The 18,451-nt window shown below is 44.4% G+C and overlaps 1 protein-coding gene across 1 annotated transcript in view; it reads right to left on the bottom strand.

Annotated features, from left to right (window-relative positions):
* The window catches only part of LOC116991698 (ADAMTS-like protein 3), a 272,285-nt gene that overhangs the window by 144,260 nt on the left and 109,574 nt on the right, over positions 1-18,451 (bottom strand). The window contains exons 4-5 of the mRNA XM_033050541.1: positions 9,494-9,621; positions 3,638-3,683 (exon numbers count right to left, since the gene is read on the bottom strand). Of these exons, the coding sequence (XP_032906432.1) occupies positions 3,638-3,683; positions 9,494-9,621 (174 nt within the window). The remainder of the gene's footprint in view (positions 1-3,637; positions 3,684-9,493; positions 9,622-18,451) is intronic.

Here is an 18,451-nt window from a genome sequence, read left to right as displayed (position 1 = left end):
TCATGATGTGTGCACACACATTACAGGGACTGAGATAAAACACGTTGTACCCACTCCAGCAGCTCCCCCGTTTCTCTAACACTCATTTATATTCCTGGCAATGTTCACATTAAGAACTCACGCATGCACTCTAAACCCAAAGGAGCTTGAATGATTAAGACCAAAGTCTTCAGTGTTTATCACCATTTTTTCCCTGTTAGTAACAAGCTCAATTGCACTTGGATTGGGAGATGCTGTCTTTACACTTTTTTTGTCATAAATAACCCCCCCCCTCCGGACAGCTAAATCCTCCTTTCATCACCACCCTTATTGCTTTCAAACTCTTTATTCAGAAGGTTATAATACGATAGATAATTCAAATAAAAATGAATCGTTTTTTTTTCCATTCGGATAGAAACATCTTTGGATCCAAACACATTTCATCAATGAGTCAATGATGTGCAGAACACAGATTTAATGTGTAGGAAGGAACTGCAGATGCTGGTTGACATCGAACATAGACACAAAAAGCTGGAGTAACTCAGCGGGACAGGCAACGTCTCTGGAGAGAAGGAATGGATGACGTTTCGAGTCGTCGTGGCTATCCCTCGATGTCAAGGATGATGGTCTATGTTCTGTTGTATTTATGGACTCTCAGGTGGCTTATGAGTCCAATCCTGCGTCTCCAGTGTTTAGTTTAATTTAGAGCTACAGCGTGGAAACACCCACCTAGTTCGTGCCGACCAATGGTCAGCCACATACTAGTTCTATCCTGCACTGTTTTGAGAAACAACGTTTTCACCCAGAGAGTTGTGTATTTATGGAATTCCCTGCCACAGAGGGCAGTGGAGGCCAAGTCACTGGGTGGATTTAAGAGAGAGTTAGATGGAGCTCTAGGGGCTAGTGGAATCAAGGGATATGGGGAGAAGACAGGCACGGGTTATTGATAGGGGACGATCAGCCATGATCACAATGAATGGTGGTGCTGGCTCGAAGGGCTGAATGGCCTCCTCCTGCACCTATTGTCTATGTTTCTATGCACTCTAGGGACAATTTACAGAAGCCAATTTACAGGCAAACTTGCACATCTTTGGGATGTGAGAGGAAACCCACGCGGTCACAGAGAGAACGTACAAACTCCACACAGACAGCGCCCGTAGTCAGGATTGAACCCATGTCTCTGGCGCTGTGAGGCAGCAACTCTACCACTGTGCCAGTGATGAGATTACATCCTGAAAGAACATCTATAAACGTCAGTTCTAGCTGCATGGTTGGATCATGGTCACTCCCAGAGGACAGGTAGAGAATTATCTTTTATTTCCATCAAAGACGGCCTCAACAAGTAGACATTGTACCATTGCCCCCACGGGGAGAGTGCCGTTCCTGCCAAACTCACTGTACACTCAGGGATCGCAATCTTATCTTGTTGATGTTGGTCACAGCACACAGAACCATGCACGCATATAATGTGTGATCTCTTGTAACATTGAGGACTGGCACCCCTCTATAATTCACCACTGATAGCTGAAACGGAATCAGTCCTAATAGCCTGCTCCAGCAAACAATGTATCCATGGCTTGTATAATGTATGGTTCCATTCATGAGTGTAGCAGGCATTGCCAATAGATTTCCACATGGGATAACACAGCAAAGCACACACAATGACAGGTAAAGTTTAGCTACGGCAGCTGTGGCTTTCACTAATGAATAACACTCAAACAGGGCCCACAACGTTCTTCTCAGATCTCCCCACTCCAAACTCCCCTCCTCAACTGGTTTTTCACTGCCTCGTCTCCTTGCTCCTGACTAAAGACAATGGTTTCTTAATGTTGAAACGTAGAAACAAGGAACCGCAGACGCTGGTTAATACACAAAAGATGACAGAGTGCTGGAGTAACTCAGCGGGTCAGGTAGCATTTGTGGAGAACATGGATAGGTGACGTTTCACAGAGTGCTGGAGTAACTCAGCGGGTCAGGCAGCATCTCTGGAGAACATGGATAGGTGACGTTTCACAGAGTGCTGGAGTAACTCTGTGGGTCAGGCAGCATTTGTGGGGAACATGGATAGGTGACGTTTAGGGTCGAGACCCTTCTTCAGACTCAACTGGGGTGAAGGAGCCATATTTGGCACAAGGGGGGAAACCATGTTTTTTTAATTTTTAATATTTTACCACTTTGCCTTGGTGATTCTGGTTCCTCCTGAATCTTTGTGGAGTAGAACTTCCCATAGCAAGTGTTGTATTTTCAAAGGTCTCTCATCTCTCTGCAATCACGTTATACCAAGCAGTTCTGGATAGATATGATTGTCTTTGGTAATCACCGAGAAGCCTTGAATAATACAACAATATAAATTATAAATAGCCAGTCTCACCCTGGTCACTCCCTCTTGCCCCGTCAGGCAAAGATACAGAAGTTTCAAACTGCATACCTCCAGATTTAGGGGCAGTTTCTTCCCAGCTGTTATCAGCCAACTGAACCGTCCTCTCATCAGCTAGAGTGTGGTCCTCACCTCCCATCCACCTCCTTGGAAAACGTTGAACTCCCATAAATTGGACTATCTTGCACCGAATGCTGTCCCCTTTGTCCTTTACCTGTACACAGTGGATGACTTTATTGTCACCATGTTGAGGCTCTTCTTTGACTGGATAGCACGCAATCAAAAGGCTTTTAGCCGTGTCTCAGTAGATGAGGCAATAGCGATAAACGAAAGTAAACTATATCCTCATGGAGCACGTCCAAAGCCAGAGAGTATTCCTCTTCTGGGAATGTCATCTCTCACCCAGGTGAACACAAATAAACAAGCTTGTCATTTTCTGACACAGAAGCTCTGTCCATCAAATCCATCCACCCCCACACCCCCATTATTTTACTATAACCCATTTCCCTTCCCTGTCCTTCAACACCCACCCTAAATCCCCTCGCACCCACCTCCAGTGTACAGTGGCCAACTAACCTACCCTCCACCGCATCATGAGGATGTGGCTTTTCACTGTACCTCGGTACACGTGACAATGAACTAAACTGAGAATGGGAACACCCAGGTGAAACACAGAGAGAAGATGAACACAGACATGAACGTGGCAATGTGTGCTAGCAGCACTCCCTGTAACAACGCTTCTCAAATCCATTGTGCTTTCTTCAAATTATCTGATAATGTATTCTTAACAACCAGCTACTTCACTTTGTTGTGTAGGAAGGAACTGCAGATGCTGGTTTAAACCAAAGATAGACCCTAAATGCTGGAGTAACTCAGTGGGACGGGCAGAATCTCTGGATAGAAGTTTCTGTGGTGACGTTTCTGTTTCTGGGTAATGTTTCGGGTGACGAAGGGTCTTGGCCTGAAACGTCACCCATTCCTTCTCTCCAGAGATGCTGCCTTTCCATGCTGAGTTACTCCAGCATTTTGTGTCTCTCTTCACTTTGTTGGATAATTTCAAAGTACCGGTTCAAAAATATCAAACTATCAGCAGTCTGTTCATGTTACATGAGACGGGAAAATAACATTTTATTGATCAATGTCATCATGAGCTCTGAACAAAAATACATAAGAAGCAAGTCCACTAGCGCCGTGTAAATTCTCCCGCTGCACGAGGAACACAACAGAATAACGGTAATCCACATATGTTTGTTCATCAGATGCTTTTAATTCAGAACTTACCACATTGCTGCAGGTTCTGTATCTAATGTTCCTCCCTTCACATCGCCTAAGAGAGAACAAATAAAAAAACGCTGTTGTAAAGAGCAGGTTTTAACATATAACCAAACCGATGAAATGCTTCACAAAAGCTCCCATTATAAAGTGAATTATCATAGGTGCCCGGTTGAACAAAGGAAGTGTTCAATGGTCAAAATCTATTAATCCCTGATAAATTTAAAACGCTCTTCACGACTAACAAATTTGGGTCTTCAGCCAAGATCATAAGCTTAGTGAAGCAAATTAAATCATTTTTGACAAGGGCTTTAGCTCTGGTTCTGAATCAAGTGAAATTTTACTTCACCTGTCAAAACATTAGTAGAAAATACCTGCCAGGGTTTAGGTATAATGAAACTAGTCATTGAGTGAAGCCCCATAGTGCACGCTCAAACATAGGTCAACCTTCAAAGACCAAGCATAATTTTGTTTAAATATTTCCGACAACTATCATAATCAAATGTTCACAAGCAAAATAAAACTCTCTTCCCTGCTAATGTCTTTTCTAAAAATAAATCTATTATCAATAGTTAAGCAGCCAAGATGAGCATGCATTGGAATATATGTTACAGGTTTATTATGTAACCATTGTCCATCCTTTAAGAAGAATTTTGTTTGAAAAAATATCCAGACTGTTCAATGATGAATAATCTGCCCCTTTCTGTTAAATAGTTTATTACACAAGAACCCACTGTTCGTGTTACTCATTAGGCAAGTGGTCCTTTCATGCTAAAATACTTGCAACACATACCTAGTTTTAGAAGCAAGGAAACGTGAAGCCCAGAGTTCACGTCAAACCTAGTACAATAATGCTATGTAAACTTAGTGTAACAAATGTAAAACCCAGACAAATACAGAGGGGACCTCTCCGTCACTGGCAAGTGTTAAATTAGACATAAATGAACTTAATTGAGTGACCAAGTTGTCGTTGAAACATCCTGATACATGTGGCACTATTTTGTTTGCACGCATGTCCAGGCTTCAAAACTCTTCCAGTTGCATGTGATGAACGGGGTTTGGAATCAAACAAACATAGCTCGAGACTGAAGGAACTGCAGATGCTGGAATCTTGAGCAAAATACAAACTGCTGGAAGAACTCAGCGGTTCAGGCAGCATCTGTGGAGGGAATGGATAGACGACATCTTGTGTCGGGACTTTCCTTCTGACTCAAGAAAAAAAGATTTAATAGTTTAATGATTTAATCATTGATGTTAGGCACCAGTATTAACTTTGGGAGGAAAGACCTATCATTATCTCCAGTCTTGAATTTTCTTTCTTGTGTTGGGCGACACGGTGGCACAGCGGTAGAGTTGCTGCCTCACAGCACCAGAGACCCAGGTTCAATCCTGACTCTGGGTGCTGGGTGTACAGAGTTTGTACATTCTCCCCGTGACCTGTGTGGGTTTTCTCCGGGTGCTCCGGTTTCCTCCAGAGACGTACAGGTTTGCAGGTTCATTGGCTTTGGTAAAATTGTAAATTTTCCCTTGTGTGTGTGCGGGATAGTGTTGATGTGCGGGGATCGCTGGTTGGCTTGGGCTAGGTGGGCCGAAGGGCCTGTTTCTGAGCTGTATCTCTAAACTAAACTATACTTGAGATCAGTATAGTCCACCCCTTTCTCACTCTCTCCCTGGTAAGACCTAATAAATGCCTGAGATTTGCATGGAGTTGGTGCAGGGACGGTGCAGGGACTTGGTGCAGGGAGTTGGTGCATCAACTGGAAAGTGTCTGAAAAGGGTCCAAACTCCCTGATGGAGAGGGGAATCTAACAGAGGTCCTCTCAGCTTCCACACTGACTCAGGGAAATTGCCATAATTGCTGCATCATTAATTCTCAAAATGACACTCCAATTATTGCCATGGTTAGAATTCTGTAACACTGTACATGAGCACAACTAATTCTCCTCACATTCCTCTCTCCCTGACTAATTTGTCTCTGCTGTTTGCTCTGGTGCCAGGAGCCTTCTGAATGTCCACACAAGTCAGGCTAAGTGTGGTAAGAGGCTGCTGGTGATTATAGGGTTCATATGATGGAGCATTTTCTGGTGCTTGCTCATTAGTCATCCTGCTGGCAGAATGTTTGAAAGTAGCGTTGGCTCCTTGGTCTTATAATGTGTTTCACGTGGAATGGATTCGGCTGGGATACAGCAGATGTCACCCACAGAAGCAGCTGCCTTACCCACACATGGCTTCCAGATATCATTCCGCCCACAGACTTGAAAAACGGACCTCGAAAATGACCATGGATCATGAAGAGTTTGTGTTCACCATCTACCTCACCCTTCCTGCATCTCCCCGTTGGCATCCGAGTGGTGGCAGGTGGACCTCCTGCAAGCAGCACACCAGCCCCCACTCCAGCAAGGTACCCAAGTTCCTCCAAACGTCACCTATCCATGTTCTCCACAGATGCTGCCTGACCCGCTGAGTTACTCCAGCACTCTGTGAAACGTCACCTATCCATGTTCTCCACAGATGCTGCCTGACCCACTGAGTTATGGTGCAGCAGCATCTATGGAGCTAAGGAAATAGGCAACGTTTGGGGCGAAACCCTTCTGGAAATAGGCAATGTTTCGGGCCGAAACCCGGAAGTGTTTCGGGCCGAAACCCGGAAGGGTTTCGGCCCGAAACGTTGCCTATTTCCTTAGCTCCATAGATGCTGCTGTACCCGCTGAGTTACTCCAGCACTCTGTGAAACATCACCTATCCATGTTCTCCACAGATGCTGCCTGACTCGCTGAGATACTCCATCATGTATTAACCACCAAGTGCAGTTCGTTGTATCTATCACCTGATATTTTGTGTGGCACGGTGGCGCAGCGGTAGAGTTGCTGCCTTACACCGCCAGAGACCCAGGTTCAATCCTGACTATGGATTCTGTCTGTATGGAGTTTGCACGTTCACCCTGTTTCCACGCTGTATCTCTAAATTAAAACTAACTGTTTGTCTTTCCAAAGATGTTTCCTGATGTTAAGCCTACGCACGTTGTTTGCTCTTCTGGGTAAAGGCGATCTCTTTGGATCATTGCACCTCAGGACTATAATAGACAATTCATTAGTGAGTAGGAAAGAACTGCAGATGCTGGTTTACATCAAAGGTAAACACAAGATGCTGGAGTAACTCAGCGGGACAGGCAGCATCTCTGGAGAGAAGGAATGGGTGACGTTTCGGGTCGAGACCCTTCTTCATTAGTGAGTGAGTTATAGAGTTTAGTAAGCAGGGAATCAATGTCTAGGAGGAGTTCAGGAATGGATGTGGACCATATAAAAGAAGAATCATTCGTTAGTTCCTGACTGGATGGATCCAATAGCTATATTTCACACTGAATAATTATCTCATTTACCTCAAAACTTTGAGCTATTTTCTCAGTGCAAATTGCAGCAAATGAGCTCTGTTCAATCAATGACATAATTAGAGAATATTATAGATTTGAATGTAATGTTTCTAAAAGGGGAGCAAATGGAACATTTACAAAGCTCCAGGCATGTGTTCATCTGGAACTGCCGTTAACTGGAAACCAATGTTCACAAATGTTCATGGATTACTTTCCTACTTTGTAAGTCGAAGCAATTTAAACTCTACCATGGGTCTCCACTGGGGTTTCTTTTGCTTATTTTACCGTCACGGCAGCTTGACTGTACCTCGACACACGTGACATAATAAACCTGAACCCCATAGTAAACCTTGTGGGATTTACAAATGGACAAACGCTCAGCTTGCTCATCTACATCATCTGATTTGTGAAATAGAATATTGCCAAATGTAAGCGTTCAAGAGATGAGCATTAAAGCTTGCTGTTTAGATCCATTTAGTTTCAAAATATATCCAAAGTTTCTCTCCTTTGGGGCCGGCACTGTGGCGCAGCGGTAGAGTTGCTGCCTCACAGCACCAGAGACCTGGGTTCGATCCCGACTACGGGTGCTGTCTGTACGGAGTTTGTATGTTCTCCCTGTGACCGCGTGGGTTTTCTTCGGGTGCTCCTCTGGGTTTCCTCCCACACTTCATAGACCTACAGGGTTGCAGGTTGTCTGAAGAAGGGTTCTGACCTGAAACGTCACCCATTCCTTTTCTCCAGAGATGCTGCCTGACCTGCTGAGTTACTCCAACATTTGGTGTTTATCTTTGGCATAAACCAGTATCTTCCTACTGGTTTGCAGGTTAATAGGCTTTGGTAAAAAAAAATCGTGAATTGTTCCTAGTGTGTAGGACATTGCTAGTGTGCGGGGATCGCTGGACGGTGCCGACTAGGTGGGCTAAAGGGCCTGTTTCCATGCTGTATCTCTAAAGTCCAAAGTACTTGAATGGACCACGGCACACTGGACAGAAAGGTTGAGCTTGGGACGTCCATTGCAAGCAAACTCCAACACACAGTTACAATACACGCAGTTCTGTGAGTTTGATAAATGTTGATGTATCTGCATTGGTCAATTGGCCTCACTCCCACAACATCGAACAGCAGGAAGAAGGCTAAAGTACAAATATTTCATTTTCTCTTTGAACCAAGTCACGCTGAGGAAATAGGAAAACAGACTTGTATTTATATCCCACCCTTTACAACCCTGGCACACGTCAAAGCATTTTACAGCGAGTATTATCTTTAATGTATAATCACTGTGGCAAGGCTGGAGAGAGCGGCCAATTTGTACAAACCAACATCCCACAAAAGCAATGTGGCTACGATTAGTTCAACTGTTTTCGTGACTTTGGCAGAGTGATTACTATCCACAGTGTTGAAACGGTGCCAGGGGATATTTTACATCCACTTTAAGGGGTTGGTAAGGCCATTCGACATGAATCCTCTGACTAGGATCAGACTCAGAAATAATTTGTTGCTGCCTGCAGCTTCTCAGAAGTGCTAATACCAGTCTGAAGAAGGGTTTCGGCCCGAAACGTTGCCTATTTCCTTCGCTCCATAGATGCTGCTGCACCCGCTGAGTTTCTCCAGCATTTTTGTCTACCTACTAATACCAGCGTGCAGGTTTCTAGAAATTATCTTTAACTATGTTACTTTAACTCTGCTTCTTGTAACAGGTAAATAGAAGCAAGTCTAGGCCAATCGGCTCGTGAAGCCTGCCCCTGCCCCTGCCCCTGCCCCTGCCATTCAACCCTGACTAATCAGTGACCTTCCCCTCAGCTATTAAAACCAAAGTTTTAATTATGATTCTATGGATCAAACATGATGGAAACAGGCCCTTCGGCCCACCAGGTCCATGCCGACCATCGATCACCTGTTCACTAGCTCTATCCCACTTTCACATTCTAGGCAATTTACAGAAGCCAATTCACCTACAAACCTGCACGTCGTTGGGATGTGGGAGGAAACCGGAGCAACCGGTCAAAAACCCACGCGGTCAACAAACAGGGAGAACAAACTCCATACAGACAGCACCCGTAGTCAGGATCGAACCCACGTCTCTGAAACTGTAAAGCAGCAACTCTACCGCTGCACCACCATGCTGCTCTCAGTTTAGTTTATTGTCACGTGTACCGAGGTACAGTGAAAAGCTTTAGTTGCGTGCTAACCAGTCGGCAGAAAGACAATACATGATTACAATCGAGCCATGCACAGTGTACAGATACAGGATAAGGGAATAACGTTTAGTGCAAGGTAAAGCCAGCAAAGTCTGATCCAGGACAGTCTGAGGGTCACCAAAGAGGTAGCTAATAGTCCAGCACCGCTCTCTAGTTGCGGTAGGATGGTTCAGTTGCCAGATAACAGCTGGGATGAAACTGTCCTTGAATCTGAGGGTGTGCGTTTTCATGTGAAACTTTGTGAAAGGCAAGAAGAGACTTTATTTAAAACGTCAGGTTTAATGATTCTTCTCTCACCTGCCGTTTAAGCATCGACGGAGGGAATAGGAGGCCCCTCCGCCACACGTCCTGGAACAGTCGCTCCAGGACCCCCACGCATCCCAGCCAGTGTCCTGTTCCTCATCGGAGCGCGTGATCCGTGACGTCTGGAAAATGAGAAAGTAAACATAACGTGGCTGAAGCTTGCAATCAACCTGATCAAAGAGAACAAATTCCCCCCCCCCCCCGCCAGGTAATACGGAGAGAACTGCAGATGCTGGAATCTTCAGCAAAACACAGAGTGCTGGAGCAACTCAACGGGTCAGGCAGCATCTGTGGAGGGAATGGACAGGCAGCATTTCGGGTCAGGACCCCTTCTTTGCAACCCAAATATTTAAACTAACTAACACAACTCTCTCTCTCTTCTCCCCCTCATTGTACACCTATATTTCCCACTATCCCGCCCCCCCCCCCCCCTTCCTCCCCATCACTGTCCCCAAACGATACAGAACTTTATTTATCCCAGGAGGGAAATTCACTTTCATCTACATTCCACCTACATCCCTTCTTCTACATTCCTTCTTTTAGGAAAGAAATGAGGCAACATTTCTTTAGTCAGAGGGTGGTGATTCTGTGGAATTCTTTGCCACAGAAGGCTGTGGAGGCCAAGTCAGTGGATATTTTTTTAGTCAGAGATGTATAGATTCTTAATTAGAACGGGTGTCAGAGTTTATGGGGAGAAGGCAGGAGAATGGGATTAGGGGGGAGAGATAGATCAGCCATGATTGAATGACGGAATAGACTTGATGGGCTGAATGGATGAATTCTGCTCCTATCCCTTATGACCTTATGACCCAAAACGTCACATCCATTCCCTCCACAGATACTGCTTGATGCATTGGGTTATTTTGTGCTTTGCTTAAAACACCCTGCATGTGAAACAACCCAGCCTCGTGACATTGGTTTTCCGTTTTGATGTAACGGATCGCTTCGTCCACGACAAGGTACCTGGCTTGCTGGAGGAGCGGGAGCAGGAGCGGGTGGAAAAGCCGCTGGCACCGTGCCTGCCATTCTCTGCTCTTGGAATGTGCCAGGTAATTCTCCGTGGCCCCGCACTTAAACATTCCCTTCAATGTCAGCCTAATAAATTTTCCAGTGAGAGGGCTTTTCAGTGAGGAATAACCTGATCCACTTCATATGGTCTTACTCAAAATATCTGAATTTTCAGAGGTAAATTTCATAAATATCCTCATTTGCAACCCACAATGATTCACTACTGATGGTATAGATCTCTCTACATCCAATGATCCAAACGCTCATTTTGCTTATATCGTTTTTCATCCTTGTCTGGACTTATCAATATAATCCTCAACAATAAATACTAATTATATGCACACACTCTTCTCAAGTGTGTTAGTTACTGTTAATCATTCCTGACGGGGGTCTATTCTGTATTTCTCAATAGAATAGCTCCTTCCAGTCTAATGGTTTCCCAGACATTAATATCCTGAGATATTTATGAATGGTTTAACCCTGTCCACTTCACTTGTATATTTTCCCACCATTTTATGACATTATACACAACGAGAAAAATGTTCCACCGTCGCATGTGTGGTGTAATATGTCGTGGACATAATTGTATTGGCTGTTTAAGACACCATCAGTCTAGAGAAGGATCTCGACTCGAAACGTCACCTATTCCTTCGCTCCATAGACGCTGCCTCACCCGCTGAGTTTCTCCAGCATTTTTGTCTACCATTGCTAAAGACCATGTGACTTTCAAATATGATACTTGGAGAGAAAACTCCTACATCTGGCAACAACTGTAAACTATAAGTAATTACTGGGCTCCAGTCCTCGTCACAGTGGCGAAACATGGATGAAGAAGATTAATTCAGAAGCGTGGTGACAGTGACCACCTTTGGTGTCAAGGCAGGATTTGACCAAAGAAGTCATCAAGTGGCTTTGTTAAATCCCGTGTTAATGAGAAGCGTTTCAAACACCAGCGCTTCCGTGGCCCCTTTCAAGTTACACATCCTGCTGCTCAAGTACTGACTTTCCGCTGACTGGCTAGCAAGCAACAAAAGCTTTTTACTATACCTCGGCACAAGTGACAATAAACTAAACTGTCCCTCTTGAGGTGGGATTATGTTACCATCCTGCACCTAACACCCAAAACTCCCCACCCAACTGTATAGGACTTTAGCACTCAGCTTTTAGACTTTAGATACTGCGTGGAAACAGGACTTCCCGCCCACTGAGTCCGCACCGACCAGCGAGCCTCGCGCACTGGCACTACCCGACGCATTAGGGACAATTTACAACTTTACTGAAGCCAATTAACACGTCTTTGGAGTGTGGGTGGAGACCAGAGCACCTGGAGAAAACCCACACAGTCACAGGGAGAACGTTAAACTCTGTACAGACGGTTAGGTCAGGATCAAACCGGATCTCTGGCGCTGTGAGGCAGCAACTCTACCGCTGCTCCACTGTACAATATTGATATTACTCAATATACACTGCTGTTGCTACTCCTTGGCTCCTGTCAATGGTTCAAATTACTACAAGGCTTCAATCATATTGCCAACATTTCTTCAAAGGCACCCAGCCACGTGTGATTTATCAGCTTCAGTTTAGTTTATTGTCACGTGCAACGAGGTACAGTGAAAAGCTTTTTGTTGCGCGCTAACCAGTCAACAGAAAGACAAAACATGATTACAATAAATCCATTTACAGTGTATAGATACATGATTTATATGCCAGCTTTACCCTAAATATATGTGCCTCCAGAACCCAAATGTTGCTTTTTATGTTTCACACATTGGTATTTATTTCTGAATATAAATCTACCACTGGCTGGTGTGAATTTACTGCCAAATATTCCAATCATTCTACTCCATGGAGATCAGATGACAGTGTACTGCTGGTCTTTGACCTCGACACAAGACATGAACAACTACACTCTAACCTCCCACCGGCAGCCTTTCAATAATTGCCTTGGACTTTATATACGGAATCATGGATTTTTTTTTCATGTGGAAATTAGATCATAACCTTTGGCTATAGTGCATGTGAAATTAAATGCAAAAATCGGAACGTTTTGGTCCCAGATGCAATGTTCCTTAAATACCATTCCAAGAATGACATTATCCCATCTGGCTTCTCTTTGAAATACATTGAAAGAAAGTTCCTGTTCTTAATTCAGAGTTATGGATCAAAATTACTTGGGAAATTTATGGGTTGTCCATTCCAGCTTAAACACATGTTTAATGATCTAGGAGATCTGAAATAGTGGCCGACTAATTTCCCTGGCATCTAATGTTGCCGTTCAAAAAACTGAAGTCTCATTAACTCAAATTTTAATTATTAGTGGAGATTATTTTAAAAAAAATCTAAATCCTTCCTTCAATTCTGGGGATGGCACGGTGGCTCAGCGGTCGAGTTGCTTCCTTACAGGGACCCAGGTTCAATCCTGACAACGGGTGCTGTCTGTATGGCGTTTTTACGTTCTCCCCGTGACCTGAGTGGGTTTTCTCCGGGTGCTCTGGTTTCCTCCCACACTCCCAGGTTAATTGGCTTTGGTAAAATTGTAAATTCACCCTAGTGTGTGCGTGTAGGATAGTGCTAGTGTACGGGTGATTGTTGGTCGGTGCGGACTCGATGGGCCGAAGAGCTGTATCTCTAAAGTAAAGTAAAAGTTAGTAAAACTAAATTAAACCACCGGTTAGTTTGCTCAATCCAATTTTTCTCTTTTCAATCAATCTTTTTTTCCCAATCCCGTTCAAATTTACTTTCTGCACTTGGTTTTACATTCAGTGATCCAACATTGCTTTGCATTGATGGCCAGTTCCACAGAAGCAAGTAGCCAGTTTATCTTCACCAGCGGGTTTGGCACCAACCTGTCGCAATACATCACCTTCTGGATGTCAAAGATAAGCGGGAAGAGGAGGGGGCGGTGCTGGCACACCTGATCCTACAGGGAACCTGATAGATCTACAGATCCAAGTCACCCTTCACTTCACATCAGGGACGGCTCGATTGGGGTTTGTAACTTTGTAAAGTTTCGTATATCTTGACAAGGTATGCAAGCAAAAAATGTCACTGTAAAGTTTTCATGAATGTTTCATTGGTATTCGAATACAGTACAGTATTTTCTTTGACTGGTTAGCACGCAACAAAAGCTTTTCACTGTACCTCGGTACACGTGACAATAAACTAAACTGCCCAAAATGATTAAAGCTCTTTTAAACTATTTTTAATTAAGTTGACGTGTTTGACTAAGATTAAGAATAAGTAGGACAGGCTAGAGGCAGGAAACATGTTACCGATGTTGGGGGAGTCCAGAACCAGGGGCCACAGTTGAAGAATAAGAAGCAAGCCATTTAAAACAGAGATGAGGAAGCACTTTTTCTCGCAGAGAATTATGAGTCTGTGAAATTCTCTGCCTCAGAGGGCGGTGGAGGCAGGTTCTCTGGATGCTTTCAAGAGAGAGCTAGATAGGGCTCTTAAAGATAGCGGAGTCAGGGGGATATGGGGAGAAGGCAGGAACGGGGTACTGATTGGGGATGATCAGCCATGATCACATTGAATGGCGGTGCTGGCTCGAAGGGCCGAATGTCCTACTCCTGCATTTATTGATGCCTATTGACATCAGGGATATTCAGAACCAACGGCATTTCGCAGATTATTCTGATTAAGGGGTTTGATTTCAAATGTCTGTCTCCATTAAGCCTCCTCTCACTTTGTAGCTCTGCCCCCTAGTGTTGGACACCTCCAACCTGGGAACAAAGGCTGAGAATCCACGCAGACCAGCAAGCAAATGTTGATCCTAATCTCATGTTATTCTGCGCACGTCCTCAGCAACTCCTCCAAGGGTTCACTCTTCACCTGCACACAAAGAGCGGCCAATTAACCTAGCGACCAGTATACCTGCGGGATGAAACGGGAGCATCTGGAATGTAGAAGGATAAGAGGGGATCTTAGAGAAACATATAAAATTCGTAAGGGATTGGACAGGCTAGATGCAGGAAAAATGTTCCCGATGTTGAGGGAGTCCAGAACCAGGGGTCACACAGTTTAAGAATAAGGGGTCACCGGCCATTTAGGACTGAGATGAGGAAAAACTTTTCACCCATAGAGTTGTGAATCGGTGGAATTCTCTGCCACAGAAGGCAGTGGAGGCCGATTCACTGGATGTTTTCAAGGGAGAGTTAGATTTAGTTCTTGGGGCTAACGGAATAAAGGGATATATGGGGAGAAAGCAGAAACAGGGTACTGATTTAGGATGATCAGCCATGATCATATTGAATGGCGGTGCTGGCTCGAAGGGCCGAATGGCCTACTCCTGCACCTATTTTCTATGTTTCATCAGGGAGAAACCTACACAGTTACAGAAAAACCAAGCAAACTGGACACAGACAGCAGCGGAGGTCAGGACTGAAGCCAGGGTGTGGAACCTTTGAAGCCCATAGCCCATATTGTTGCATCACTCTGCCTCCCTTTAGGTACCTGACCACACTCCCAGAGTTCTGTCCCTAAAGGCTTATGTATATATTTCACATTGAAAGATTAAAAGAGGACAGATAAAAAATAATTCACATATTATCAAAGTTAAAACACAATTAAAAAATACATCAAACAATTAAACACATGGCCCTTCGGCCCGCTGAGTACGTGGCTTTGGAGTGTGGGAGGAAACCGGAGCACCCGGAGAAAATCCATGCAGTCACGGGGAGAAAGTACAAACTCCGTACATACAGCACCCGTAGACAGGATCAAACCTGGGTATCTGCCGCTGTGAGGCAGCAACTCTACCGCTGCACCACCCTGCCACTTGATTGAAATCACATAAGCCAAAGATTTAGGCCAACATACTTCACATTGCAGTGTAAAACTGCAAATTGTGCTCTTTGGCTCTGCTTCCTGCATTTATTGGAGGTGTGCTCATATAATCCTTAAATATTTTATTCATAAACAAAGGCTTGCCAAACACCCTTTTAAAGAACTCAGCCTGAAAACAATACTTTGTGCAAATTACCAACGACATCGCATTTGTATAACACGGAGCCATCACCTCAAACAACCTGACTGTTAAACTTATGAGGTGGCAAAGACGTCTTCAGACGATGTGGTATTATCTCACAACATGGACCTATAAAAACACCACCGCAAACATTCAACAAATCGAGGCACAAGAAACTGTTTATTGTCCAGATATGAGCATCTACAGAGCGCTATAGGAACTCAGAAAGTCAGCGTCTGTGGAGGGTAATGGACAATGTTTTGGTTTGAAACTCCTGCAGATTGAAGGATCTTCTTCAGATTGAAGAATAGTCCCACAAGCCAAAACATCATTTGTCCATTCCCCTCCCATGAATGAATAGATATTGTCCATGTCTCCTGTCCATGGAACTGCTGCTTCATTCAGCCCATTCAGAAACGGAGACTTTTGCTCAACAGTATGAGGTTTGATTTTACAGGTTTCCGTACAACATTACTTGCTTTAACGGGATGCAAGCAGAAGCCTCCACGCGGTGCGCCCAAGGCAATGTTGACGACAGGAACTGTACCACAGTGACTGACTGAAGTAGCCAATTCTGCAACCACCGACCGTCAACCGTCACTGACCGACCGGAAAGACGTTATATAGAAGATGGCTGGACACGAGGAAGAAGACTTGCTTTAACACAAGCCTTCCACTGTACCTCGGTACAATAAACTATGCTAAGATCATACTCATTGCCAAAGGTCTACAGAAGGAAAAAGGTTATAAACTCGGCCTTCAAAAGAAGTCCTATGTCTGGGCAGTTGTTAGGGGTGTTGCCAAAATCTGCCCGAACATAAACAAAAATGGAGATATTGGAAAAAAAACAACACCTGGTTCACATCTGCAACGTAAATGGAGCGTTCGACATGAACTGGACTTAAAGTGAGGGCTTGAGCCAATTTCTAAATCGCTCTCAAGTCCTAGAACAAAGAACATATCCCTGCAACTGTTAATGGTTGAAAGATCCAGTGCCTCAGGCGAATGCTGGCAGATCCACCCAAGGTCACCAGCGCAGCCTCTCGAACCCTCGCCATCGAGCATGGTGTTTATAGAGAGGGCTTTACCATTCACCCACTTCAGTCTGGAAATCAGAACAGATCGCAGTGTTTTCCCCCCGTTTTCTGCGTTGACGTTTTGATTTGTACTAAATCGTTAGATTTGATAAAAAGGCTGCAATTCTCGCGCATCTAATTAGAAAGGGTTTCGATGTTGCTGGTTGAGTCTCCCAGTGGGGAGTCCACTCCACACCTGCACGCCATCAAACAGCCTGGAGTGACATAGGCTTCACTGGCACCGTGACAAAAAGAGCCAATGTACTAAACGATGTGAGGCGAAAGGAACGGCTAAATATATACACACACACACGGCAATCCTGGCTGCAGCTCCACAAATCAATAACATGCTGGGATTTCTGCTGGGAGGCAAATGGTAAACTTCTAACAGGAGCTCACATTAACCCCAAAATTGTTTCCTTTAGTTCTTCATCATTTGTCGTGGATTTAACATTCAGCAGATTACAATTAACAAAAATATTATTGCTGCTTTTAGCAGATTCTATACGCCGTCACTGAAAGTTTTCAAAAGCAATCATTCTGCCTGCATGCAAATAACTACACTCAGACTTTACTGCCTCTTTAATGACTCACTAATCCCTGGATTCCATATAATGGATTCCATATTTTGCCTCCAGGGTTAGAGCAGGTTAGAAAACAAAACTACCTACAACAGCCTCAACTGATGAGAAAGCAAAATAAATTAGTATCGCAATTTGATTTGGAGTTGGAGACACGTTTCTCTGTGGTGAAGATTCGATCAAACTGTTGTAGGCTCAAAGTCGAGTCCCCCACTGTCTCAACTGATTACAGGCAACACAGTCGTGGTAATCCCACCAGAATGCATTCATTCAATGATTGAACAGTCAACTTAAACACTGTTCTAGGGAAAGAGAAACTAGAGGGTGGCACAGTGGTGCAGCGATAGGCCTGCTGCCTTTCAGTGACATATACCTGGGTTCAATCCCGACCACGGGTGCTGTCTGTGCGGAGTTTGTACGTTCTCCTTGTGACCACGTGGGTTTTCTCCAGGTGCTCCGGTTTCCTCCCACATTCCAAAGACGTACAGGTTTGTAGATTAATTGACTTGTGTAAATATTGTCCCCAGTATGTAGGAATAAAACTAGTTTGAACGGGTGATCGATGGTCGGTGTGGACTCAGTGGGCCGATGGGCCTGCTTCCACGCTGTATCTCTAAACTAACCTCTAAGCTATAGAGAAACAGACCAAAGGGTGCCTCAGTTTCCAGTCTCGTTTATTACAAATTGTCCCTCAATTTATTAACCATTAAAGTATCTGGCTGTGGTCCTCCTTGGTCAAACTGAGACAAGTTTCTGGAAGGCCATTACTGTGGGCCAGCTCGGTTGTAATCATGTAGTCTTTCTGCTGTCTGGTTAACAAAAAGTTTTCATTGTACCTCGGTACACGTGGCTATAAACTAAACTCAACTAATCTACCACCCAATGGCAAACCAGGGAGGTCCCAACCCATGTTCTCCAGAGAAGCTGCCTGACCCGCTGAGTTACTCCAGCACTCTGTGAAACGTCACCTGTCCATGTTCTCCACAGATGCTGCCTGACCCGCTGAGTTACTCCAGCACTCTGTGAAACGTCACCTATCCATGTTCTCCACAGATGCTGCCTGATCCGCTGAGTTACTCCAGCACTCTGTGACCTTTTGAGGGGAAAATCTTGACCAACCCCGAGTGTAACGGATAGTGAAGATAGACACAAAATACTGGAGTAACTCAGTGGGACAGGCAGCATCTCTGGAGGATAGTGTTCAGGACAGATAGTTAGACCCATGTTAAGTATTGCGTGAATGGTTTGGTTTATTTAAAAAATGAAAACATTTAATTAATACTGCTGAAAATAGGTTTTTCATGGAACACGAATGTTT

Source organism: Amblyraja radiata, chromosome 34, assembly GCF_010909765.2.
Source record: "Amblyraja radiata isolate CabotCenter1 chromosome 34, sAmbRad1.1.pri, whole genome shotgun sequence".
Classification (NCBI taxonomy): domain Eukaryota; kingdom Metazoa; phylum Chordata; class Chondrichthyes; order Rajiformes; family Rajidae; genus Amblyraja; species Amblyraja radiata.
Note: the sequence above shows the minus strand (reverse complement) of the source record. Positions and strands in the feature narration are given on the sequence as shown.